Below are 27,919 nucleotides of genomic sequence, written 5' to 3'. Positions count from 1 at the left end.
GAAAAGCAGAAAGCGGATCAGGGAGGGGCTGCTTGGATGGCTCTATGCATTTTGCATGCTGTCTGTGCCCACTGCTTGGCACCCGTGTCGGGGAATGAGGGCTGAGTGCCTGCAGGGACACTCTGCACATTCAGAAAAATGGCCCCAAATGGCCCCGAACGCAATTTCTCTGCTCCACTCAGGGAAAGCCTTTGGGGCAAGAAGGGCTCAGAATGACTCCAGCCAAGAAAGGCTCTCAATCATTGCTTCTTAATTGGGGCCGGCGTTAACAAGGGGATAAATGAGGCAGTGTGGCGAGCCCGCATCCTTTGTGTGCCCTGAATGGTCACTGCTGTGCAGGGCTCAGTGCTTCACAGAGTGGTTCCCTGGAGCTGTGTGTGTGCACCTGACTAATGCCAAGCAATGAGGCCGTGTTTGCAGCGATGGGCCCGACGGAGAACGATGCATTGCCGTAGGATGGAGGGGGCTGTGAATGGTTTGGTTGGGGGTTATAGATCCCCATCTATCAGCTTCGTGGAAAGGGAAAAAGAAAGGAATTAAAAGCCAAATCTGGCCGTATAAATGGCCTGGCTGTGACCTACTTATGGAAAGGCAGGTTTTTTGTTGCGTGGTGTTTTTTTTTCCTCCTCCAGGATTGAGCTCTGTCAGTGTGGGGAGATGTGGGCCGTGTGTCTGTAGATATGCTGGATGTGAGGGCATCCATCAAGCAGCCCCCAAGCAGCTGCATGGGAGAGGGATGCTGGGTAGTTCTGGGCAAGCTGGAAGAGGTGGAAGTCGTGTTGTTTCAGTTGACGGAGGAGTAACAGCAACAAGTTTGCATCAAGGTATGGGTTGGATGCTTGGCCTTGTTCTGGTTTGCCCCAAAGTCAGTGCTGAGGAGGTCTCTGCAGCAGCAGGGAATGCCGGTTGGGGTTGGGTTTGGGCTGACAGTTGCAACTGATCTTGAGCAAACTGATGGCCCATGGCTGGGCATTGGGGGAGCACAGGGGCGAAGGAGGGGAGCGTGCCCCAGGAGCTGCTGCAAAGTGGCACTGCGGTGTCTCACCCTGTCCAACCTTGCTGGAAAATTGAGTCAATATCTCTCCCCTCCCCAAATATCGCCTCCTTTGCACAGCAGCACCCACGGCTCCTTCTGCTGGTGTCCCTGAGAGCTCTCAGCATCCTCCTTGCTGCTCGCTGCTCCCCTGCATCCCTCCATGCGCTGCTCCCCGCCCCTCCTGCTCACACTCGCTGCCAGGAGGGGGGGGCCTTCAGCCTTGGAGGCTGTGAGAGGAGATAAATATGTGTGCAGAGCAGGTGTGCGTGCGCCCGGCTCGTTCCGCTTGTTTCCTGCCTGTTGCTCACGAAGGAAGGAGATTTTTATCTGAGCAGGGAAAAAAAAGAAAGCAAAGGAGCTGAAAGCAAGGCGAGGTGCTGCTTTGCAAGCATCTTCGTCCGTGCATGGCAGGCTCTGCTGCTGTGGTCAAAAAGCAGCGAAGGAAAAAAGGCTCTCTCATCCCCAGAGGAGGCTACAAAGCTCTCTTTCTCTTCCTGCTGAACCTTCACAGCTGGACTCGGTTGCTGGCTCCTCTGCTGCTGGAGCGACTGAATTATTGAAAGGAATCTTGATTTTGTTTTCTCTTTGCTGTTTTCATGCGTTGCGTTTATTGTCTATAGATATTTTTAAAGTCTGAAGCAATTACAGCTGTCAGAAAAGAGACGAGCTGTGACAGGCTGATTTATATGTACGTTGCGTGTATGCAAGAGAGGGAGAGTAGGGATGGGCAGGGATTCTGCTGGGCATTGGTATGCAGGAACCAGCAATTTAAATTCCTTGGGATTTGCAGATGGCACCAAGCATCTCCTAACATGGTTGGGATGTCTGGAAGTCACCCCAAGCCCTTTGAGGTCCTCCTGCTCTCAGTGCTGACAGGTGATTTCTGTCCCAGCAATCTGAGGCCGAATGCTGCCTTAGGAGGTTGCGTGGCTGCGGTCCTTTTGTTCCCATTGGTTTTGCTGATGAAGGAGCCTGATGCTGCCCAGCCAAAGGGAGCAGGGTGTGCACTGAGTGATGTGGGTCCTATGCATGTGGGCAGCAATTAAGTAGCACGGGGTGGTCCCAAAAGGATGCTCCAAGCAAAATCAGTGCCTCTTGTTCCTCGCTGACTTATACATCCCTGAAAATTCCCTGCTGCAGGGGAAATGCAGCCCTGCACGTGGAGTTTCATTCTGTCACGAACTCATCTGGCTGTTTGCAGCTAGGTTTTGAGGCTGCAAAAGTTGTGAAGCCCTCCTGCACTGAGCAGGGTGAGCTGCAGGGCTCCCTCCTCCCACTGAGGGCTGCAGAGAGCTGCTCCTTTCTCCAGGGAGCCGGGAAGTGGAGGGAGGGAATGCAGGGCAGCACGTCCCAGCCGTGCTGGATTCATAAAGCAGAGCCTTTGGAAAGGAAAGGAGTCAGGAGAGAAATGCAAAGCAATCCCCTTCTCATATGACCTATCAGCACTCACAATAATAATAAAGCTTTATTTGATTGAGTGTTTCCTCTGCCTGGCACAGCTCATAATGTTTGGGAGATTAAATAGCACAGTTAGTGAATTAAGCAGTAGTTTACAGGGGATTCGGAGACTCCGGGGATTAGTAACGGGCTATGGATCCTTTCACATCTAGGTCACCCCTCGGAATCCAGCTCAGGTTGGCAGTGATTTAAAGCCCACAAAAATCCCCGGTGTGGGGTGAGGGCTGCAGAGCACGTGGTGAGGGATGGAGGGGGGAGGGTTTGGGGATGGGGTCCTGCAGCACTGTGTGAGCCAGGGGGTGCGGGGCTGCAGGAGCTGAAAGCAAAGCACCTCTCAATGGCTCCGGGATGTTGTGCTCTGAGGATGGCTCCCAGCACCTTTACCAGCACGAAGCTGTGCCTGGAAATATTATTAATGCGCCCGGCCGCTAGCGGAGGGAAGGAGGAACTGCTCGGCATAAGCAAATGTGATATCTGTTAAATTATGAGCTGATAAAAAGTACTCGGGGACTGCGCCTGCAGCTGGGGAGGAATTTAGCACCGACACTCATGTCTGCGAGGTGCAGAGGACCAGGAGGGCACCCTCCTGCCTCTCCTTGTCGCTATCTGCGTGGGTTTTTATGGCGGGTGAAGGGGAGTGTGGGAAGGGGGAAACCATCCCGTGCCTCAGTTTCCCCTCCTACACAGCACCTTTGCCGCCCAGGGAAGGGATGGTGTGGAGGCAGAGGGGGGTAAATATCAGAGGTCGTTCGGCTGCCGGGTGCAGGTAAGCACGCTGGGAAGTGAGGAGGGGAGATGGGGGGGAGGTACCCGATCCCATCCCATCCCATCCCCACGGAGCGCGGTGCGGTGGGGGTTAAGGCGGCCGTCCTTCGCCCGAGAGCGCGCGCCCGCTGCTTGCGCGCGGCTGTGCGGAGCTGTGAGCGAGCAGGAGCCAAAGTGCCGGTCAGTGATGGAGCCGCTGCCATGACAACCCCGGGCAGTCAGCCTGCGTGCCGCGCTGGGATGCTCCCGGGCAGCTGTGCCGCCGGGGCTGGGATGCTGCCGCCCTTCTGCACCCCGTCCTGCTGCTGCTGAGGGTGTCTGGCATCCCGACCTCCGACATCCCAACATCCGACATCCCAACATCCGACATCCCAACATCCGACATCCCAACATCCGACATCCTACATCGCAGCGCCCTGCGTCCCGCCGGGACCAGCCTGCCTTTGGGATCCCACGCTGGGACTGGAGGAGGAGAGGGACTGCTGGGCACTTTGGGGGGCCTTTGCCCACTGTGCCTTTGTTGCTTCTGGACCCGTTTGCCGTCTCGCTGCAGGGAGTGGTGGTTTTTTTTCTGCCGTCTCTCGTTGGCTTTTCTTTCTTTCTCTCTTTTATTTTTTTTTTCCCTTGTCTTTATGGACTGCCCCCGCTCGGGGAGCTGTGAACTCAGGACAAGTGTGCGGGGAGGGAGTGCGGCGCAGCCCCCGGCACCTCCGTGCCCAAGTGAGCCTCGGACTGCTCCCGGGAAGAGCCGGCTCGCCCAGCGTCCAGCACCTTTGCCACTTCTCCTCCTCCTCTTCCTCCTCCCCCCGGCCCTCCCGTCCTCCTCCCTCACCCGAGGATACTGGGGACTCCCTCCGGATGCCGCTCGGCAGGCTCAGTGCTCGCAGGCTGCCTTTCCAGGGGCTCTCCTGATCTCCGTGGAGCTCCGCATCGCTCGCCTCCGCGCCCGCCCCGGTGGTTTTGCTCCCCCCCGTCCCCACACACACGCACCCCCTCCCTCCTCTCCCCCCTTTTCGCTCCCGGTGGCCTCGTCGGGTGTGTTTTTTGCCTGGTGGAAAAGTCCCTGCTGCCCAGGATGGGGGTCGGTGGGTGCTTAGCCCTGCCCTGGAGGTGCCTAGTCGTCCTCTGTCTCAGGCTGCTCTTCCTTGTGCCCGCAGGAGTGCCCGTGCGCAGCGGAGATGCCACCTTCCCCAAAGCTATGGACAACGTGACTGTGCGGCAAGGGGAGAGTGCCACGCTCAGGTAGGAGCTGCTGCCTCGGCTTGGGCTGTTGGGGGGGGTTGTGCTGCGCGGGGGCTGCCTCTGCCTTTGGGACGTGCCTTGGTTTCCCCACTTGGGGAACTATAAAGCTGTGAGCGCCGCTCCCTTCTTTGGGACTCTGGGGGGGAATGTGGGGCTGTGGGCTGCACCTCCTGCCCCTGTCCTGCCTGCAGTGGTGCCGTGGGTGCAGGGGTTGTGCCCAGCACTGTGCCCCACTCCCGGTCCCTGTTCTCACAGCAGATGGGTGCAGCGTCCCGGCGGGGCTGCTGGGCAGGGACATGAGCAGTACAAAGCTGTGTTTGAATTGCCATGCTTGGGTGCAGTGCTTGCAACTCGGGAAAGACTTTGGTATCTGCAAGGGTCAGGTGTGCGCAGGGGAGCGAGTGGAGCAGGGCCAAGGCAGGACTGAACAAGGGGAAGATTTTTGGTCGGGCTCCCTTACAAATGTGAATCCTCTCCAGGTGTGTTTGCTGGGACTCAGCATCTTGTAGCTGTGCCTTTCAGCCCCACACCCAGGAGGGGAGGATGGAGCAGCCATGTGCCATCCTGATGGTTTTGTCCTGTGGCATGGCATGGCTGGGCCAGAAAGGTTGGGTATGGGTTCATTGGGGGGGTGTTGAATCAGAGCTCAGCTCCCTGTTTCTGGTTTAAATAGCTCTTTCAAATATCCAAGCACTGAAAATCCTATAGATTTACAATGGGATGTCAAAGAGGGAAGGTTTTATGCTAAGGGAGCAAAAGCTGTGGGTGGGAGGCATGAGTGCAGGCACTCTGCAAACTCATTGGGAGCAGGAGGGCTGCTCTACTTGGGGTTCCTGCCCTGCCCATGGTGCACAGCCCCGCTCAGCGTGCACACAAGCCAAGCACTGCACAGAAAGCAGAGGGACAGCGGCGTGAGTCAGCACGAGGGCTGCTTTCCTTCTCAGCGAGGCTGTTGGGTGGTGACACACAGGTGACAAATCTTGCACCTGGCTTTGGGAAGCGGCCCTGCAGGCAGTATTCCCATCGTGCTTCCCCTTGGGCCCATTGCTGCTGGGAATTACCCGTCTCATGGCATTAGTTTGGTCACTGGAGAGGCGTAGCAGTGCGTCTTGCAGTGGCAGTTTGGTGTGGTTTATTTTCCTGCTGGTGTAAGGTGGGGACGGTTGGGAGCAATGAGTCTCTCTGGCGGTGCAGCCATCGATCTGTTGTTTGGGAGTTCACTTGTTTGGAATAGCAATGCTGCTGCGTGTTCCCTCCCGCCCAGCACACTGATGCATGGAGCACAGGGAGGGGGAAATCGGTCTTCCTCTCCTTTTTCCTCCCTTCCCACTCATTTCCATGCGCGGTGGGAGGACGGCGAGGCGCAGCCAAGGACTTGGAAGGAAGCATATGTCTCTGGAGGTCCCTTTTTATGGTTTTTTTCCTTTTATTCCCCCCCCAGCTGACAAAAGGAAAAGCAAGCTGTAAAACTTTGCTGCTTCTGTGAAAGCCCCACGAGGGCTGCAATTGGGTTACTCCACACTGGGTGCCAGCAGCCCCGCGGTGCCCTCCCGGCTCCGTGCCTGGCGTGCTGGTCACAGCACAGCACATGGCTGCAGAGAGCAGCTCATGCCCAGGCCCAACAAAGCACAGCCCCAGAGCTCATTGAAAGGGGTGCAGGCTTTGCTCTGTGTTGTTGCATGGTTGTTTTGGGGTGCGTGGCTGCAGGAGCTGGGGTTGGGGATGGTGCGTTTGGGGTCGGTGCCGTGGGACTGTGCTCATGTGCCTGCAAGGTTGAGTCAGAGTGGGGTGGAGGCACCAGAGGTGATCATTTCCTTCTGTCTTGGGATGTCTGATGATGCTCACAGACGTGTGTGTTGCTTTGGTCATGGTTAAATCTAAGTCTGTGTTTAGATGCTGGGATAGAGCTCGTGCCTGGGGTGGTTGTGAGTGGGTTACTCTGGGATGTGGTAGAAACTGCAGGGGTAGGAAAAGAACTTGAGGGTGTCCAGTCTGACGTCTCAGTGCCTTTATCAGTGCCCACGCTGGGCTCTGAGCCAGGGCTGCTCCTGCTCTTGGGGTTATGCTTAGGGTGCAGGGTGGCTCGGAGCTGTCAGCCTTGCTTCATAACATGGTGAGGGTGAGGCTGGTCCATCCCATCCCACGCCTTGGTTGCATCCTACCCACCCCAGTTACCAGCAGCTCGCGCCCCGTGCTTGCAGCAGCACCGAACCCAACCCATTTCTCAGACCTCTGCAGAAGCTTTCTCAGCACCAAAACAAGAGGTTTGATTGCTGTTTCACTCTGATAGGCATCAGTCAGCACTTCCCACGCGCAGCTCTGACAACACCAGCGGCACACACGGGTGCTTGCAGGCATCCCTATGAGTTCACAGTGTCCTGAGAAGGAGCAGGTGCAGATCCAACCGGAGCAGCACTTCTTTCCCTGGCTGCTCCCTGGTTTTCTTGATGCCTTTATTCATTTTCATTCCACCGTGAAGAGACAAATCTGAGTTACAGGAGCTGAATCTCTCCTAGCCCCAAGTTTGACTCTGTTCTGTGGGGCTCCGTGGGATCCCTCCCCGCACCCACAGACCCATCAGCAGAGGGGCTGCACAGCCCCAGTGCATCCCCAGTGCTGCCTCTGACTTTGCTTGCAACGGCGTTTCTGAGAGAGGAGTTGATTGCTAAAGTGATGTGTCAGCAAATCTCAGGCACCTCTCCCCCATCTCCGAGATGGAATCAGCTTAAAGTGGGGGGCTGGGAGGGGGGGAAATAACATAAAATCATCATATGCATGGATTACTTTTATTTTTCCTGAGTACGATTTCCATCCGAGATGAGATGCGCTCCTGATTGCTGTGCCAGAGAGGGCTTCCCTCTATAGCTCTGCTGCCTCGAGCTCAGTGTGGCTTTTGGGGCTGGGGGCATCTTGTGCATTTCTGTGTCCATCCTAAGGCTGAGTGCCAGCTTGAGGGAGGTGTAAATCCAGCAGGTGGCACTCTGGGACGGGAAGGGCTGGTAGGGTGAGGATCGGAGCCTGTAGGTCCAGAGCTGTTCAGTGGGAAGGTGGCATTTCTAATTGCTAAGGCAGTGTTACGAGATGGAAGTTCATCTGATGTTAGGTGCCCCCCGAGGTCCTATCGGTGTGTTTATCTGTGTGCAGCCCTTGGAACCTAGCATGGGACCTAAATCCATGCCCCTTCTGTTGGCTTCAGGGGAGTTAACTGGCCTTGGTCTAGCAGAGCTGTTCCTCACTCCTTCCAGACCCCACGGCCTGCACGTTTCTGTTTGTTGTTCTGGAGCTCAAACACCCTTATTTTCCTTCAGGAGGAAGGGGGGGGAAATAGGAAGGACTTAATCTACGACCACATCAGCGGGAGAACTGGCTAATAGAAACTGTAATGAGAATACAGAGCCAAACAAACAAGCAAATGGGAAAATGCAATCCCCCCAATGCAATAAAGAGATTTATGCCGACAAAGGGGCAGATCCAGCGCTCATTAATGTCACCACAAGTCTTTATCCTAACTGTAATGGACTGTGGATCAGGTTGGAAGACAGCATCTTAGTCTTGCTACAATATGCAAACTGTTGATGCGCTGTGCAAGGAATAGCAATGCAGAAAGCCCTCCCCCAGCAGGAAGAGTTGGCTCTTTGTTGCAAGCAGCACCTCTGCAAGGCGAATGCGTAATGCCCTTGAGTGTAACGTTCAGAGGTACAAAAGCCACTGAATGCTGAGCGCTAGGCTGGGCTGGCTCCATGCTTGGAGCTCCTTCTGGAATGCCAAGCATGCCTTCATTGCCAGGATGTTAAGAATCTTGCCTTAGTAAGGGCTCTTGGCTCTTCCCAAGTGTTGGCTCTTCCCAAGCAGCAGTCCTGCTGGAAGGAGGTCGGTGGTTTACGTGCAGAATGAGGAGATGGGAGAGCAGATGGGTGAGGATGGGCGGCTGGAGGCAAACTTGGCAGCTGTGTTGTCCCCCTGGAAGAGGAGCTGGTGGTGATGCTGAGAGGGAAGGGAAAGGACACCAAGGGTCAAAGAGGAGACGCACGAGTCCAGCTCTGCATGCCAATGAGGATAGAGTAAATAAGGAATAAAACCACCTTTCAGCGCGAGCAGCTGGTGAAATATCACAGGTCTGTTCGGTGTTGGTTTTTTTTCTAGAGATGGGAGGTTTTGACCGACTCTGCGGCCATAAACGGCTCTGACACCTGCGTCTGTTTTATCAGACACACGCAGGGCCCCAGACATGATCCGAGCATCCATTATGTTGTACAATGCATGTATTTTCCACATCTCTGTGGGTCCAGTGCTCACCTTGCAGTGACATTCCCTGGGAGCTGTGCAGGCATCTCCTGCTCCAACTTGGAGGTGGAAAACTCACACTTAAGTTACTTAAGGTTTTAGAGCGTCTTATGGGAAATAGTGCAATTTTGGTTTCGTCTGGTCTCGGAAGGGATGAATTCCTAGAATCAGAGTTTCCCTTTGGCTGCAAAAAGAAGCGTTTTCCTGCCCTCCTCTGAGCTGCTTTGAGTTCTGAAATCAATGTTTCCCTGTAACTACATCCTTCCTATTGCTTCTTGAGCTGTAGGAGCTGTTCTGCTTTGACTCAAACAAGGCTTATATTGAATATCAGCTTGCAGAGGCCAAGCTGTAGGCTGGCCATTGCACACTGTGACCCCATTTGCTCAGCAGTTTGGTGCAAGGTGTAAATCAGGGCAGGACATGGCAATGTGGGGAGGCAGCACTGTGAGTACATGAGTCCGAGGCACTCCAGTGTGTGTGTGAGATGTGATTTAGTCCTCTGCAAAAGCACCGTGAGGAGCACAAGGCAGCATTACCCTTGACTTTCCTCTCCCCTCTTGGTACTTATGCTCTGTGGCACGGCAGGACGTGGCCAGAAGGCCAAAATCCCACCTTGGGTTGTTATTGCTCTGTCGTGGAGATGGATGTTTGAGGGAGATACCTTCACTGGTGCACGTCAGCTACATCTCCTAAATTTCCCTGCTTGTCCTTGGCTGGTGGAGGACAGCAGCTGCAATCTCCTTGCTGGTTTACAGCCAGCAGCATGCAGACTGCTGATCTTGCTTAGCCAAATACAGGGCTTTGACCCCAGGCATGTGTCTGGGAGCAGCACATGAGACACTGTGGCCATCTATAGATCCTGCGCTGTTTTGGTGGCCTCCATCCATTCAAATGGCCAAGGTCATAGGGGGATGAATACCTTCTTGGGTCTTCTAGAAAAGACCAAAGGCTTGATGGCCAAGAGTCATCCTCCATGCTAGGACCCAGCCTCAGTGTTAGGGAGCTGCACCATGATCCCACTGATGTGCTGGATGGAAGGGTGCAGTGCGATGTCCTGGTGCTGCCCAAAGGATGGGATGGGGATGTGTCCACTCTTAACACTGCTCCCCTTTGCCTTGCCAGTTGTCAATAACTTAACTGACCCATATCTGGGCTGGGTGTGAGCAGATATCTGTGCTAGGAACCTCTTGCTTATCATACCTGCCCTTTTAGGAGCGTATAACAAAGCATCACGCGACCTGGATATTTCTCCTCCTAACAAGCCTGACCAGGGATAGGATATTGATGTCTCTTTCTGTAATGTGAAGTCTTGATTCCAATCTCCTCTCATTTTTCAGCACCTCCAAACCGCCCTCCGCTGCTGCTGGGGTGGTTTATCCCCACTATCGGGTTTTCCTGCAGTCAGCACCTATAGCCCCGCTGTGCTGCGCTGATGTGATGCAGGCAGTATAGAAATGGGCACATGACATCTCCCTCTCTACGCTGCTGTAAAATTAGCTTCATCTCAAGTGGCAGAAAATGATCATATCCTCGCTTGAGGGCGATGAAGAATATTCCTGAGTCACTGCTGGTGATGAAACAGGCAGAAAATCCGGAGTGATACACAACTGCCCACTCAGTTTTAATCGCCGAGGCCATTTGCTGCTGCAGAGCCCAGGGAAGCGCTTCCTCCTCCTCTCCCTCATCCCCATCCATCACCTGCAGCGCTGGTCCCAGTGCTGGGCCACGAGCAGTGAGTGTTCCTTTGTGTTCCCTGGGAGGAGAGGAGGAGGTGGAAGCTTTGTTTCCATAAAGTACAGGAGGAAATCAAAGCAACCTCTGTTCCTCAGTTCGCCTCCTGCAAATCCTGCAGCCTCCTCCCAGCTCACCTTCATCCCCACAAATCTCCCCTCTGCTCGTGTCTCAGAAGCAGCCGCTGTGCCCATCAGCTTTAGTTCAAAGCTTTCTCCTTGGATTTTTATGTTGCCGCCTTGGAATAAAGCACCCTCTTTCCTGCAGGTGCCAGCTCAGTGCTTGGGAAACGCCTTGCCAAATTTGCTGGTGACTAGGCCAAGAAAACCCTTCAAAACACTGCTGATCAGAAGCAGAACGCAGCAATGCTTTCGTTCCCTGCATATGCTCACTGACAGCTTGTGAGAGCTGAGCACTCCTCCAAGAAGCTCCTGCAGCCGCGCTGTGCCATGCTTTGATGCGCCGTGCTGTGCCGTGCCATGCTCTACCATGCCATTTTCTACCATGCTGTGCCATGCCATGCTGTGCCATGCTCTGCTGTGCTATGCCATGTCATGCTGTGCCCACTTCCAGCCTGCACACACACTAGAAATGTAGGGTCTGTGAAGGCTCTTAGGCTCTGTCAGTGTTTATCCCTTAACCTGATTGTAGATGTTCTCTATCCTGCACGTTTGCCAGGATATGCTATTCAGACAAAGCTCTCCTGGTGTCACACTTCTGCTAGCATAGCTTAATGTCTCCCACAGCCTGCGAGGGGAATACACACTGCTGGCAAAAGCACAGATGCGCAGGCATAAAAGTGTCAAAGCAGGGGTTTTGCCAGCACGGAGCCATTGCAGCAGCTCGCTCCGCAGATGCAGCCTGCCGCACCAGCAAAGCTTTTCCACACCAACTGGCCAAAGCTGGGCAGGTTCCCCCAGATCCCATTCTCCTCTCCATCATCCCCCAGCTCTGCACGCCGTGCACTGATTTGTCGCGGCGATCGTGTCGGTGTGAGCAGGTGCAGAGCTGCAGGACATGGGCCAAGCAGCTCGCTTTGGAGGTTGTTCCAACATGCTTTATCCTGTCAGCACGCAGTGCAATAAACACATGTTCTTCCCCCTTCTTTATTTCCCCATCCCTTCCCCAAAGCCATCCAGATGCTGGCTGCTGCCTTTTGGGTGAGGCTGCACTTCAGGGAGGTGTGCATTGAGCTGAGCAGTTTGGGATTGCTGAGTGTTGTGATGACCATCCCCAAGCAGAATTCTGTTGCATTCTGCACATGCCAACCATTGGCACGCATGGAAATCTTATCTGTATCGGTATAGAGGTGTAACACACAGAAAGTGAGTGTCTGTCTTTGTTGGTATGGAGGTGTAACACAGGAGAGCTGGATGTCTATCTATATCGGTATGGAGGTATAACACATGGATTCTGAGTATCTCTTTATATCAGTGCAGAGGTATAACACATAAAAATGGCATATCTATCTGTGTAGTTAAAGAGGTATATGGGTAGAGAGGTATAGAAATATGTAGCTATAGAGATATAGAGATATATACTTGGTTCACAGCTAATGAACTGAGATAGATACAGTGCAGGGGAGCAGTAATTCCTGCAGATACCAACTGAGAGATGCAGGGTGCAGAGCTGCAGGCAATGGGAGCGGTGCAGATGGAGAGCACCCGCAGGGAAGCAGTGCTGAGGTGGAGCAGAGTTGGGGGCACCTGGGGGAGGTGGGGGAGCAGGCATGGGGAACTGCTCTCATCTTTCCTCTCTGCTGCCAAGCGCCGTGCATCGCTCCTGCTGTGATTCTGAAACAGCCCTGGAGAAATCAGGGGGATAACAAGGGAGGGAAGGCTGTGGCTTTGTTAGTGGCATTTGTTTTGTTTTCTTTCCTGGCACGAGAAGGAAGAAATAAAGTTGGATTTCAAGTGGGGTTGTTGCCGTAATGGGGGGAAATGAGAAATGCTCTTCAGCTGCCTTCTCCCTCCTCATGTCCCCATAAATAACCCTTCTCACGCAGAGACGGCTCGGCTCTTACTTAGAGAGCCCATTTTGGCTGCCTTTATTTGTTTTGCTGCAGCTCAAGAGCTGCTTTCATGAGAGCAGAGCACCTTGTTGGGGCTCAGCAGCCCTGGGGCTGCTCCTCGAAAAGCCAAATGTCCGCAGATGGTTTCTGGGGAGCCCCTGTGTTTGCATGGTGTGCTGCTGTTGAAAGCTACTTAATGAAGGAACGAGCTCAACTCTTGTATGACACAACTGAGACTCATAGAATAGGATTCCAGGGTTGGAAAAGACCAGCAACGTCATCAGGTCCAACCCTAATCCCCATCAGAATTGATCCGATATGGGATTGGAGGGAAGAGAGAGCTTCAGTCTGTGCTGGTGTCACCTAATGGTGCAGGAAACCATTGTGTTGTGCATGGAGGTGCTCATTATGGGTGCATCCAGACCATGTGTGAAGCAACCTGTGATGTTGATGGTGTGATGTTGATGGGGACAATCTGCCAATCCCGGTGTCGGGAAGCAGCAGCAAAAGCTCAGGGTTTTGTTCTGACCGCTGCTGATATCCAGTGGGAGATGCTGCACTTCGCTAGAAGATGGCACCAGCTGGTGTCTGTGGCATTGCTGGAGCTGGCTGGCTCCATTCAAAGGGGGAAAAGCAGCACAACAGCAATGAGAAGGGGGGAAAAAAATGAAGCCCATAGCTCGCTTTCCAGAAGTTCCTAATGCTGCAACAGGCAAAGCATCGGAGATAAAAGAGATAAAAAAGCGAGGGAAAGAGGGAGAAAATGCGTTTATGAGCTCTCAAGCTAACAGCATGCAACTCTCATATTATTTTTCCTTCTTAGCCTTTGAAACAGCACAACGGCCCGGAGCCTTCCCGGCAGATGGACAATGTGCATGCCTTAACCACTTAACAGCCATTAGCCTAATTTCGCATACTGGAGCCAAATTAAATAATAAGTAAGAGGCTATGAAAAGCTGGTTTGGAGCCTGTGTTACTGCCTTTCACTTGATAACCTTCTCATAAACAGATGCTCTCTCTCTACCCTATTAACCTTGTCTGAGAGCAGTGGGGGGGGGGTTGGTGAGGCAAACAAGCCAGACCCCAATGGTGAGAGCAGGGCCAGATGTGTGTGGGGGGGGGGAAGATGTGTGGGGCCAGATGTGCGGGTCTGCAGTTTTCTTCCCCCATAGCTGCTGAGCAAGAGCCCATCCTGTGCTTGCATCCAGCTTGATTCTGTGTGCCAAAAGCTTTGTGGGGCTCAGCGAGCCCATCTATAAAGGTAAACTACCTTAATTATAAAAGGCAAGTTAATGGGCAATAGAGGGGCAGCCCTTCTAGCACAGCACACCGGTGCCCACTGGCTGCTCTTCCAGCTGCAGTAGATGGGAGCTGCTTTGCTGGGCTCAGGTTTTCCAGCAGTTTCTTGCATCCTTTCTTCTCTGCATTGCACAACGAGGTCCGGAGGAGAGACGTGACCGCTTTGCTCGCATGGAAATGTGACTTTTGTTCCTTGTTGGTTTTGCTCCTTCCTCTAAGCTGTCACACGGGCTCTGCTTTCATATGCAAAATCCGTCATCTGCTTGGCACGGCAGCCAGCTTTCTTACAAGTTCGCTTCATTTTGGTCCAAGCAGGAGTAAATTACTGCAGCCTGTGGCTGGGATGCCGGGAAGGGTTCTGTGCTGGTGGGCTCTGAGCTTCCAGTGAGGCTGAATCTCATTTTGTGTGGCCTTTCCCTCCACGGGCAATGCAGAGTCCCTCTCCTGTACCTGGCTGCCTGTCTGTACGAGACTTGCAGGTACTTAATGTCTTTGAGCCATCTGTTCTTCTGTCAAATTTAGTTAAAATTGGCCAAAGACTTCACAAATTATTGGGGAATATTGCTAGACAGAGGCACGCAGGCAAAGAGCACGAATGCAGAAGCTCATTGCAGTAGGTGTCTGGGCTGAAAACACACCAGGGGATATTATGCAGAGACGAGACAGCTGGAGTGATGGGGTCTGTATCCAACCTTGCCCCGGCATGGGGGATGCTTGGCTCTGTGCTGAGGCTTGAGTCTGTTTTGGGTACTGTATAAAGCTCTTCTGCAGAGATGGACTTTGCTTTGGGTAGGATGCGACCCTCGTTCCCAAGGCACTGACGCAGGGTACCCAGAGCATCGGGGGCACCCAGGAGTTGGATGCCTGATCTAAGCAAGGTTTGGGGGCAGAGAGGGAAAGCCAGCCCTCCTAGCACACCTGCCCACTCAAAAGGTGACCCTTGTAGAGGTGCCTTTCTCTTTGTTTGATGTAGACGACCAACGTGGGCTAAGGTGAGATGGAATGCACCTGTTCCATGGGAGTAAAAGCAAAGGCACCAGCAAAAAGCCCCCTCGAAGGCTGGGTGGCTCTCAATCAATTAGCATTTCGGTCAGAGCACAGAAAAGCACGAGCAATCTGGGATAGTTGCTCATGTAACTGCAGGTGTCTGGGATGATGGATGTCTGCATCTGAGCGTGTTGTCTAGTCCCCCTTTGCAATCGCTGGAGAGCAATGGGCCTTTTTAGGGTGCAATCCATCCCAGTCTAAGGCAGATGTCTAAAATAGGTCAGACAGATTGTGTCCTAGCAGTGCCTTTTTCTCTCCATTTGCTGTAAAATGGGGTCCAAATGGCTAGCTTGCATGTCGATGTGATAAATCCCAACCCAAGCATTTAGGAGAAGCAATAGGATCAAAAAAGGAAATATCTAACATTGATCAGAGCGTGGTGTGAGAGCCAAGCGTACAATTTCAGCAAGGAAGCTGCAGAGCAGGACGACCAGATACTTCATCAAGCAGAAGCGGGGCAAGAAGAGAGGTTTTTTGGTCTTTTTGTTTCATTACATTTTCGTGGTTTTTTTTGGATGCTGAGTCCATCTGCATCTCATCCCTCTAACTTCCAGAAGCCTCAGCTAAGCAGTTCTGGAGGAGGCTTGTCATTAGGCTTGTCATTAGCTACCTCACACAGCAACCTGCGAGTTCATTAGTATTCTTTTAGTGCTAACGAAATGTCCGAGCTGCATCTTTTCTGCATGAGAGGCTGAAATGCTTTAGCAGTAAGGGAAAACCAGAGCCAGTGCTATGCAGACCACCCGGAGCAACCCTGCTCTGCCAGCAAAGCGCTGCTTGTGTCAGCGTGGCAAAGTGACCCCCAGGAGCAAAAGCAAAAAGCTTTTGGTGCAAAGGGAATTTTGTCTGTATGAATGCATCTGCAACCTCTAGAAATGCATCTGTGATGAGGGCTCTGCTAATGGGGCTGCTGGAGGTGAGGTTTGTACAAAGGGCTGCCAGCACCTGCGGGTACCAGTAGAGCATGGAGGGCTCTGCTAAGGATGTTCTGCCCTCTCCTGCTCCTGTAGGAGCCTCTCAGTCTGCCTGGCCCTCCTTCATGCTTTGGGTTCTTTTGTGCTGGCATGATGGAGGGAAGTCGGGTGCATAGGGCGAGAAGGGAAAGTCAGCACCGGGGCCGTCGCTGTGCCCTGCCTGGCTAAGAGGCTTTCATTGATTTTTATTTTCTTCAATGGAAACAGAACTGACATCCATTAACCAGCCTCACGGCCTCTCCGGAGCAAGGGATGGAGGCGGCAGAGGCTTTATTGCTGATTTTTCCTTGTTGGTTCCTGCATCGCTCTCCTGCTGCTCTCCGCTAATGCTCAGCAGCTCAGGCTGCGACCTGGGAGGTGCAGAAGGCTTTGAGAAAGGAGCAGGACAAATAGGAGGTGGGAGTGAAGCTCTCCTAATCTGGCCTATCCCTGGCGTGTGTTTTGTGAGGCTCTCTATGTTTTAACCACCTTAGACATCCTCAGGTAGCTCTGCCAGCAGCTGTGGGGAAGATAGATGGGTGAAGCCATCCCTTCTGGCTGTGCAGCTCTGATGCTTTCACTGCCTTCAAAGCCTTAGTGATGCAGAGACCTTGGGATGGTGAGCAGTGGGATGCCCAGTTGTATCAGCGGGCGATGGGTGCCGCCCCACTAATTGAATTGCTTGAGCTTCACCTTAGGTTTACCTAAGCAGGAGGCTTGAGGCTGCATGGAAGCAAAAGAATTAATATGTATTTAAGTTTCAGTGTAGATGAAGCTCACGTAGATCATGTATAAATCCACATTTGATGTCAAGGTTTTGCCTGCTGAACTCTCAGCATAATATTTTGCTCAGCACTGTCTCTATGTTCTTCTCCCCCTCACTTTTGGCGTTCATGTTTCCCATCAGGAGCTGTCACTGCTCTGCAATCACCGCGCTTCCTATTCCATTGCACTTGTCTTTGGGGGGTTGGTTTTTAATATACTGCTTATGAGGAATCCTGATTTGGGGAGCGGAGCAGCAGTGTGTTTCTGCAGGGGGAAGAGCTCAGGAAATAGCACAGAAATGAAGGAACACTCCGAGGGGGGAGGAAAGGATTGCTCATGTTGGGGGAGAAAAGGTGAAACAGCATCCTGAGCATCCTTGTCAGGCTCTCCCTTCAGCACGTTGGAAATGTGCTTGCAGACAAGAGCTTGATCGGAAGTGATGGATGTGAGGTTTTGCTCAATCTTCTTTTTCCTTCCTTGCTGTTTAAACCTGTGTTGAGCACTGTCCTCCTCCTTGAAAGGAGGAAGGCTAACCTGGTGGCTGCAGAACCCAAACCCAGAGGCTGTGGTTCTGCCTGGGGTTTCCAGGTAGAGCTGATGGCGCTGCCTTGAGTTGCTTCCCTTCAAGACTGAGCTGGTAAGGGGAGCAAACAAGCCCTGGAAGCAGCCTTGAAAAAAAACCACATGGATAACATCCAGCTCCGAGGAGCTTAATGGGAAGTTATTAGCTTGAATGTCCTCCTTATTGTGGGGGCCGGGCTGCCTTATCATCCTGACAACTCTGAGAGATTGATGTCCCTTTAGTGGGAAGCTGAGCTGTGGTTTTGTGGTTCCACAGGAGCCTCTGCTTGGGTTGACCTTCCCTCTGGGCAATGAGTGCAGCTACAGGAAGAAACAGCAGAGGTGGATGGGGGGGAATTGAGGGGATGGAAGATGTCAGTGGCATTTGGTGGCTTTTGGAGCTGTTTGGTGCTGTGCTGAAGCTTGCACTCACATCCCATTGCAGAGCAGTGCGTTGTGGTCAATGGGGTTGGCTCATGCTGGGGTGGCCAGTGGGGCTTTCTTGCTTTACTAAATTAAAAGTGTGATAAAACTGACTGTGCTGGGAAATTTAGAGCCTGGCCAAGGGGGAGCTGATATATCTACAGTTGCCGCAGGTGGAGTGCAATGAGATATATTTTAAGGAGAATAAAGGCACCGCTTTTGGTGCCGTGAGCCTACAAACACCAGCAGCCAGATGGTGGCAGGAATGGAAACTGCATGCAGCTCTTCCATCCTAGTCCTGCTTGGCATCTGAATAAGGACCCGACCATAGAATCATAGACACAGCACATGCCACATGTGCTGTGCTTCCCTAGGGTTGATAATCTACTCCTTGAACCTCAGCTCCTGCATTACGCTTCTCTCCAGGGGAGCTCTCTGTAGGCATCGTGCTCTGCTCTGCAGTTATTTTCAAAGTAGATTGGAGGACGCTGCTGGGAATAGCAGGACACCTTCCACGTGGTAGCAACAAGCATCCTGGGAGAGCTCATTTCGGGAGACACGGTGCTTTGGTGGCAGGACATCGTGTGAGCTACGGAGATTTCCTGGCCCCGGTCTCCCCAGGGAGGTTTAAAACTTTTAGTGCCTCCTTGCTTGGATGTACTTAGCAACAAAGAGATGTCAATTATTTAAAGAGACAGGAAGACATGAAAGCCATTAGGAAGGGGCTTGGCACCCCCAGAGACACTGCAGTCTTCTTCATGCTTCCCAGAAAGAGTGTATGGAGCTGGCTGCAAAAAGCAGCAGTGGCAGAGGAGCTTGGGGTGACACAAGCAAAGATAGTAATGACCTCAGGTCAGAGCTGGCTTGCAAGCAGCCCCAAAGCTCTGGTTTGCAGTCTGGGACTCTTTGTAGCTTGGTGTGGTCCTTAAAGGAAAGAACACCAAAGCAGATACAAAACAGGCTGATCCCTTAAGAGGAAATAATGCAGAAGGGTTTTATCCAGCCCTGCAGCATCTCACTGAAGGAGGACTGGCCCCATGCAGTATACAGACATGCAGCATAAGGTGAACCTCAGCTGCATGCATTTCTTGTGTTTCCTTGGCTCGTCATCCTGCCAGGAGTCTGAATTTATGTGACACCTGTTGAGCTGCAGAGGTACCACAGACCAAAGGCAGGGATTGGGTACCGTCAGTTTTGAATATGCAGGTGCAGAGCTGTCATGTGCTCAGGAATGACTCACATTCTGTCTTACACACCGAAATCCATTCTAACAAGGCAGGCAGCAGGTCAGGACAACGGCAGGTTGGATATTAGGGAACATTTCTTCTTCAAAAGAATGGTGCTGCACTGCACAGCTCCATAAGGAGGAAGGTGGGGGGTCACCATCCCTGGGGGTGTTCCATAGCCATGGGGATGCGGCACTGAGGGATGTGGGTAGCTGGGGAGATGACTTCTTTCTTTGCAAGGAGAGCTGGCTTACAGGGAGGGTGCTTAGGAAGCTGTTTTATGCAGAGAGGAATTTCTGATCAGAGTGAGATCTCGGTGCTTTATGGGGAGGTTAATCTCACCGACTTCAGCCCTATAAAACTTAGTCATGTAATCAGCCTCTGCAGTGATTGCAGAGCAGCAAGCAGCTTTGTGAGAGCTATCTGCAGCAGCGTAGGGATGGATGGCAGAGGAAAGCAGCTCCCAGGGTTGTAAAGAAGCCCTTCCCCACTCAGCCCTGCAGCAGAGCTTAAGGGTGAGCCGAGCTCCAGGTGATGCTGTCTCACACCCAGTTTATAGCAGGCTGTCTGCCCACCTGGCTGCAGCAGCACAGTGTGCAGTACTGAGTGCTGAGGCTGCAGTTAGCTCAGTCCCAAAGCTGGCTGCACCGATTGAGAGCTGTGCATTGCTGCCTTGTCCCCAGCAGCACGTCAGGCTGTGGCTGCTTGGGATGCAGGATCCCCATTCAGACAGGAGCCAAGCCAACGTTATTGATGGACTATGTGTTCCAAATTGCATTTTGCTTTTGTCAAGCCAAAGCATGGCTTGTGGTGTCTTCCATACTTCAGTATTGCTCTTAGCTACATCATCCCTTCCTGTTGGCCATCCCAGGGTGCCGCACAGGTGGAATCCCACTTAAACATGGCTTTCAACCCACAGGCGATGACACTTCACCTGTGGATAGAGCAGATCACTTAGTGCTGTTGGACCTGTCGTCATGCATAAATGAGTTTAATTGCAGCTCGAGTGGAGATGGTGGCCAGATAGCACAGCCCAAAAGCTCCCTGCCTGGGCTGAGGATGGAGGAAGAGCCAATGGGCGACCACTAGGTCTTCCACAATGGCAAAATCTCTCCTCTACACAGAGCAAGCACATTTGATTTATTACAACGAGGTCTGAAAATAGTACTGGAGCAGTGGGAGAATTAAAAACATGCATGGCATGTATATGATACAGAATAACTAATCTTTCCTGACACTTACTGTCAATCATGGGAGAAGAGAAGATAACTAACTCTGCCTCTCATGTTCTCTGGTCTACAGTCTTCAGTCATGAAGATAAATGTCAGGCATCAGCTGTCCTTTAGTGCAGCCATATCCTGGCAGGCAGCAAAGTTCCAACAAATCCTTGTGCTGGCAGGTGAGTGTGGAGGGCAGCTCACACCCCAAAACCCTCAGCATAAACCCTTGGGGATGGATGTCAGAGCACATTGGGTCCAAAAGAGTTGGATATGGACCTGCAGAGGACTGGGGCTCAGAGCAGCCCCTTTGGATGCTCCTGTCCTACATGCAGCAGCCTTTGCGCTCAGCCTGATGCAGGATCTCTTGTGGTGACAGCCAGATCCAATTCCATATGCAAACCCTTCTTTCTGAAGAAGTAATAATGCCTTTTTTAGGTCATCTGAAATCATTTTCCCATTCATCCTAGAGCTCTCAAATTATTTCTGAGGGAAGGGAGAAAGATTAAGATAAAAAGGGCTTTTTTTTTAAAAAAAAAAAAAAAAAATTATTATTTTTTTTATTTTATTTTTGAACGTTTCATTTGAAACGAGGGAAGGGGGCAAACACAGCTCTTGTCGATTTCAATTGAGCTGCTCGACTCGAGTTATTTCAGAAGGAGCCTCACGTGAAGGAGGTTTGTGCTCAGTCACCAAGGAGGGAAAGTAATATCTGGGAGCTGCTTTTCCATTGCTGGGGGCGAGGAGAGCAGCTCCCCAGCTTTGTTCCCCATACAGAACAAGGCAAAGGAGAGGGATGAAGGCTATTGAGTAAAACTGTGCCCTTATTCAATGGTGCAGAGGGGGTGAGCGTGGCTGCAACAGACACCCAGGCATTGGGGGGAAGCGTTTATTGACAATGGCAAACATTATTTCCCTCGTAGAGGTGCCTACAAGGGCAGCGTTAGCATTGCTACTATTAATAATAAATAACAGTAGAAGAGTAAAGCGTGTACTTCTGTATTCCGTGCCATTCAGTGCATTTGCAGAGGAGAAATCATAAGCACGTGCGAGGAGGGTAAATACGAGCTGGGGAGGTGAGATGGAGATCAGGCAGTGCTTATTGCCCCCTTGGCATTGTTATTGCCCATTTAACCCAGATCCAGGCTGCTGGGGCTGCAGGTGGGTCCGTGTGGGTCATTTCTTATGCAAAGAGCAGTGCTGCACTGCACAGCTGCCCATAGTGAGGGGGGTCACCATCCCTAGGGGTGTTGTAGGGCTATGGGGATGTGGGCAGTGAGCACAGTGGGGTGGGCTGGGGTTGGATTTGGGGATCTGAGAGGCCATTTCCATCCTGAATCCTCCTATCATTCCTTCATTGCTGCTTCCCCCCAAAGGGTATGAAGCTCTTCCATGCTGACTTAATTAAATGGAGTAAACGGGGAGACTCTTGAAGCCACCTGGCTGTTTGGATGCCTCGTTCTCTCCAGCTCTGAATTAAAAGCTGGGGATGTTTTAATAAGCGGGGTGAGCCGTCCCTGAAAGATGTGCTCCATCCTTCTGCCTTCCTGCGTGTTTTTGGGAGGGTGACTCATCGTTCCCAGCATTTCTCAGCAGCTGTGAGGGCACGGAACTTTTAGAGAGAGAAAATAAGATCCTTGTGTTATCACATGATTCTGGGAGCTGGCAATATCAGTGGAGGAGCACTAAAAATAACGAGGCTGGGTGACAGGATAGTAGCACTTTGGGTTGTTTTGTACACTGAAGGGCTTCTTGCCAGCCCTATGGAGAGGGGTCAAGGGCTTCGTTCTGGGGTGACCCCGTGGCTTTGAGGTGAATTGGGGGTGATGAGAGGAGAGAAGGATGGGTAGAGAGGAGAAGGGGGTGGGATGACAGCAAGAAGGACGAGCACAGCATTCCTTGAACTTGTGCCCGATGGGCTGAGATGGCATTAAAAGAAGACAAAAGGAGAGAGACAGGGCGAGAAATACAGTGACTTTAATTTGTAGGCAGAGACTGTTAAGAGAGGGAGGGAAAAAAAAAAGGGAAAAGAAGTACTTTGGGTTCTTTTATTCATCACTAACCATAAAAGGCCCAGACTGTGTTGCCAGTGGCTTTAAAATCCAAGACCCCATTAAACCTTCCTTGATAGTAACTCAGCATTTGGAAACTGGGCTTAAAGGAGGGTGTGTGTGGGAGGGGTTGAGGAGCTGCTTTAATCATGATTTGGGGTGAAAATGTTGCTTTTCTGCCATTTTGGGGGAGCCGGGGGCTCTGTCTGCCTGCTGGCCTGTTGGAGCTCAGTTGGAGCAGCATCGCTCTGACTGCATCCCAGCAAAGGGTGCTGCCCTGCTTGCCCACAGGTATAAGATCAGGATTTATGCCTGCTGCTCCCAGACCAGCTGCAGCTCAGGGGAGGGTGTGCAGAATGCGAGATGAGTAAGAACAGCCTTATCAGCTTGCTGTGTGCTTGGGGGAATGGGCGCTGCCGGAGGGATGTGGCTGTGGCCAAAGCCTGGTTGGGGATGCAGAGCACTGAGGGAGGCTGGGGCCTGAAGAGTCAATTTAGAGGGGTTTGGGGTGAGCTGCTTTCCCTGTGGAGGTTGGGAGCTGCCCCCCGTAGATGCATGCCTTCCCCTGTCTGAGCCAGGCACGGTGTCTGCAGACTGTTCCTTTGTCTGCTTTAAAGGAGAGATGACAAAAAACAAGATTAACCTGCAGAAATTCATGCTTCTGTCATCGCTTTCTCTTCCTAATGGAAACACAGAGGATCCTAATCACTCAGTGGTTGTTAATGTGGCAAAAATGCTCGTCTCGGTGACTTGTCTGGGAGAGACGAGGCAGTTTCATGCTCGGTTATAGATAGGGGTGGTTGGGGAGGTGCTGGAAGCTCTGCCATTTGTGCACTGAGGAGGGTGGATTTGGGGGTTTGCGTCCTTGTAGCAAGATAAAGAGCTGCTTGGAACCTCACCCTTTTCATGGCTGTAAGAATCGCCCAGGGAATGCTGCAGTCCACGAGGTCTCACCCGAAATCCGGCATTTCCGAAGGGCTGAAAGGAGAGGAAGGAATCCCATTAGGAACTCTATGAAAGCTCCTTTTTCCCTGAGCGTGCCAAGCACTAGTTGCCCTCGGTTCCTGTGCTCAGAGCCTAACAGGCTTGTGGAGCATCTTTAAGTATTACTGGGGGATTTGGCCTGCTGGAAGCGGGCAGACTACAAAATCCCAGCATTGTTGTGCTTGGCAGGGGCACCGTGCTCTTTGCAGAAGGGGAAAGGCTTTGTCCTTTGCTAAGGCTTGAGCAAACTTCCATTAAGAATTAACCAGAGTCCTCCGCATTTCAGCACTCTCTGATGGCTTCCTTCATGTTTGCCATGCCTCGCTCATGGGCAGCTGCAGAGCATCCATTTTCCTAGAAAGATTTGCTTCCATCTGCTCTATCGACTTCCATAATGGAGTTAAGACCCCCCTGCTTCCTGAGCCAGGGCACGGAGATTATCCTGCTAATAGAATCCAAGGCAACCCCTCAGCTCCCAGATGGCTCTGACAGTTGCTGGGTGATAGAATTCGCTCCAGAAACAAGAAGCTGGTCAATCTGGCCCAATCCGTAGCACCCACTGTTGGAGATGAATCTGGAACGACGGCTCAAACCGCTCCACCAAAGCTTTTCTCATTTTCGTTCGATTTCAAGGCTGACTGAGGCTGAATGAGCTTTTTCATCGAGGATGCTGGTGTTTTGCAGACACCCGTGGAGGAGAAGAATGAGAATCTGGAGGAGATGAAATGTCTTTTCCAGTTCGTGGGGATGTTCCTCCAGCTGGACCAACACGTCGGGCTCTGAGCTTCAAGCATGAAACTTTAGAATCATAGAACCATAGAATGAGTGAGGCTGGAAGGGACCTCAGGCATCATCCAGTTCAGCCCCCTGCCTGGGGGTTGCCAGCCATGAGGTCAGGCTGCTTTTCCATCACCCATTGGTGTCTGAGAACTTTGGGAGCTGTAGGGATGGGACAGGAGAAAGTGGAGTGTTGGATGGAGAGGGGACCCAACCATCAGCATCCCAATGTCTGTCCTATGGTCCCATGGCCGCAAGGGAGCTCAGGGCTTCCCATTGCAGCCCATTGTGCATCACATGAGAACATCCTGATGGTTCTTTAAGGGCAAAATTTGCTTTGGAATAAGAAAAAAAAACAAGACTAAAAGGGAAGGAAATATAAAACCAATGAGACAAAAGGAAGATATCTTGATTTTTAGTATGGATCCTTACAGAAGGGAGACTGTGCAACCATGCAGGCTCTGCCTGCCTGCCTTACCCGCTCCTTTCCCTCTTAGTTTCTGAGCCCTTCGGCCAATTTCTACCCAATTTGACAGAAGGAAAGAGGTCTCGAGAGATATTAAATTTCTATAAATTTCATTAAAATTGGTGGCTGGGTAGAAGGGACCAGCTATTACAGCAACCCCACGGGACCGGGGCTCTGGCATATGCAGAGCTTTTGTTAAACTTCAAACGGTGTCAGAGGAGAAAGACTTTCCATAAGAGCAATTTCAGGGAAAATCTTTGACCGTCCCTTGCACCTTAACAGGCACCGGGGAACCTGGCTGGAGAGCCCTTGAAGGCAGTGTTCCATTTGTTCCACTGCTTGTGGATGGCTTGTTTGTTCAGAAATGAACTTGTAAGTCCTCGAAATAGGTCAGGAGCGGGATGGAAGAAGTGTAGGGGCCTCGTCGGTGCGTCTCTGCACCAGAATAAATTGCAGCCGTGCAGATCGGGCTGATTTCTGCCCCTGGCACACGCTCTGCTTTCGTGCTCAGCTAAAAGTGCTGAGCTCCAAATTGGGAATTGGTTCCGAGCAGAGAGCTGGGAGGAGGGGAGCAGAGGGGAGGCCAAACAAAACCTCTGTATTATTAAGATTTTAGATATACAGTTTTGATAAAAGCTTGCAAGTAGCAAATTTGCTATCAAGCCTAATGTAGCATGGCAGATTTTGTCTGAGCTAGCAAAGGATCACATTTGCAGCTCCTGTGAGGCGGGGAAGTGGGCTCAATAGGCTATTTTCCACATCCACGCTCTGTTCCAAAGAAAAAGGGGAGGGGAGAGAGGAGAAGGAAGACTCAGAACCTTACTTTAGTGGCATCAACGTTGCTCTGCATCCTTTTGGGCCATGCTGGAGCTGCAGGGGTTGGGAGATGGGAGGAGCCTGAGATATCCATCACCAGTTGCTCTTCCGAGATACCCATCACAAGTTGTTTTTCACTCCTCGTTGGCTTTCTTAGTCAGGAGCTGATGTCACAGCTTTGATTAAAAGCAATTCATTCGGGTGAGCTGACACCACCGGGCCCAGCAGCACCAAAATGCTGATGGCATCACAGCAGCACATGGGATGTGTGACCCAGCAGTGAGAAGTTCCTCACTCACCATCTCAGCACTGTTACACACAGCATAGAGGAGACAGCAGAGTTTCCCTCTGCTCATACCCTCACATTTTTCTCATACATGAAGCAGCCCATCTTACTTTAGCAGGCCGTGGTGTGTTTTCCTGCTCAGGAGTGCATAGAGAGATGGCTTATTTCTGGATTTCTTTGTTTCCTACCTGCATTTCTGTGCTGCTTTGTACCTAGTGCAGTTTATTAATGCTGGTCTGATAGGTTTTCTTACTGCTTTCCTGCAGCATCCCTCATACAGCCTTGGCTTCATTTAAAGGGGGGGTTTGGGGGGGGGGGGGAGGTGAAACAACCCTGCTGCTTCTACTCAATCAAGTGCTGTTTGTGCTGAGAAATGGGAGAGCAATGCCATCAAACTCACTTATTCTGGAGGTTGTCTGGGTTTGCATCCCAGCTGCACGCCATGGCAGCAAAGCCCAGCGTCTGCCCTCCCTGTGCCCTGCTGCTCCCTCGGCAGTTTGGAAGTAAAGCAGCTCACTTGGCTTTTATTTAGCAGCTGATCCAGCAGCATTCCCCAGGCAGAAGGTCATCTCCCTGTTTGCTCCATAGGAACATTACAGCATCATTCCCCCCCATACACACACACACCTCACCAGATCCTATATGGGCACGGCGATGCTCAGCAGTGGCACCCAGCCCCACATTCTGCCCCACTCCCTGGGGCTTCCCTGCCTCATCCCTGCAGCTCTGTAATCGGACAGCACCATTTAGGCTTTTAAGACATCTGAGGCCACTTTTCATCGCAGCCCAGGCTGCAGCACAGTTTTACAGGGTCATAAAAGCCCTGACAGGAGTCATAAAAGCCTCCAATTGCACTGCACAAACCCGTGGAGTATATTTTAAGGGCCCCTGAGTTTTCATTTTGCTGCTTTTATGGGAACTCATAAAAGCCTCGATGAGCACAGCCCCTGATTGGCTCCTCAGCACGGAGGTAGTTAAAATTACAGCCACCGACAAATTGTTCCAGTCTAAATAAATCAGTGCTTTGCATGTAGCATGAGCCGGGTGCCGTGTGTGCATGCAGGCACACGCGTGTGCTCCCAGTGTGCACTTCTCCTTTGTGCCCACAGGGACCGGCTCTCAGGTTGCACAGCGCTGTGCATGCCTGCTCCCTGCTGCATCATCACCTTGCGTTATGCGCCAGCACGCTCACCTTTGCTGTGCTCCCACCAAATGCACCCATGGGATCACTTGAGTCCTCCATGCCCGCTGGCGTTGCAGGGCTGGCTGTGTCACCAGTGTCACTGCACGGGGATGGAGCCACGTGTGGCAAGTGGTTGTAATGGAGCTCCTGGGCTTTGGCTGCGTTTTCTGGCTCTGTTACATTCCCATTGAGCAACGTCAGTTTGTCAGGAGGGGAATATTTCACTGTAGGAGCTCGTTGTGGCTTTTCTTTTGCAGGTTACCTAACCGGGCTCAAATAAATGGGTGGTTGAAATTCAGATGCAATGCTTGGAAGCCACGGCAGCAGACCTGTGGCTGGAGCATGGCTTACAGTGTCAGTGAGTGGGGAGGATCTGCCTCCTTTTGGTGACCTGGGGATTGCTGAGTGGTTTTTGGGACAGGAGCAAGCAGGGCATCACCTCAATGCCCCTGCAGTCCATGTCTGTCATGGCCCAGGGGAGGGGAGAGAGGGGGAGCGATCATAGAGGCTCTCATTGCTCTGCAGAGATAAATGTATCTTATTGCTGTCTTGCCGTAGCTTTATATAGTAATTATATCAACTACAGCTGATCAAAGCATTTGTTAAAGAGAAAACTCTCTCTCCTTTGCTTTTGTTACTGTTTGCAGCCAATTTGACAGGCTTTACATCTCCGACTACATTTTCTTTTATTTTCCATGCTTGATTTCTCTGTTCTCTTCCTTCCCCCTTGTTGGCACCTGGCATGTAGACAGATCTCTCCCTTCCTCCTCCTTCCATCTGGCTCCATCACAATGTTTTCAAGCCATCCCAGGAACCTGGAAGCCACCAGCAGCAGCAACACGGGGTCCACCTACGTGTGCCCTGTGTTGAAGTTTTGCCCTTTTATTGGAGCCATACCCACAGATCCCAGCACGGCATCCTTATTGCTGCTGCTTTAATTTTAATGCCTTTTTCTCTTTTTTCCTCCCATTGACTTTCAATCTTTCTCTAATCTCATTGAAAAACCTCTCTCTCTGTCTCTCTTTCCCCTCCGATGTCTGTGCTTCTTTCACTCCCTCTCTCTTCTCCCTTATTGGCTTTATGGCCAAACGCTTTAATTTATTTGCCGTACAATATCTCTTTACCACCGTTCTGGGGATACAAATCGTTTGAAAGACGTTCCAATGGTATCGATGCCATGCACATCTGTTTGTCACCATGCAGCATTTCCAGCTCAGGGATGGGTGTCTCCTTCTGCCTCAGTTTTGGGGAGCCCAACTGCAGTCCCTTGAGCCGGGCTTTGGGTTTCCCAATACAAATTGTATGGGGCTGCCCTTCTTCCCCAGTGTTAGCGTTGTG

General features: G+C 51.9%; 1 protein-coding gene across 21 annotated transcripts in view; it reads left to right on the top strand.

Annotated features, from left to right (window-relative positions):
- LOC140261379 (protein CEPU-1) overlaps positions 1 to 27,919 on the top strand; it is a 219,655-nt gene that overhangs the window by 119,752 nt on the left and 71,984 nt on the right. For 4 of the 21 annotated variants that reach the window (XM_072354737.1, XM_072354730.1, XM_072354738.1 and 1 more), the window contains exon 2: positions 4,417 to 4,501. In XM_072354737.1, the coding sequence (XP_072210838.1) occupies positions 4,417 to 4,501 (85 nt within the window). Of the gene's footprint in view, positions 1 to 712; positions 825 to 2,995; positions 3,261 to 3,372; positions 4,502 to 27,919 lie in introns of those variants that run through there. The other 17 variants (XM_072354736.1, XM_072354735.1, XM_072354729.1 and 14 more) reach the window with 15 other exon arrangements.

Source organism: Excalfactoria chinensis, chromosome 21, assembly GCF_039878825.1.
Source record: "Excalfactoria chinensis isolate bCotChi1 chromosome 21, bCotChi1.hap2, whole genome shotgun sequence".
Taxonomy (NCBI): Eukaryota; Metazoa; Chordata; class Aves; order Galliformes; family Phasianidae; genus Excalfactoria; species Excalfactoria chinensis.
This window is presented reverse-complemented; position numbering and strand designations above follow the sequence as displayed.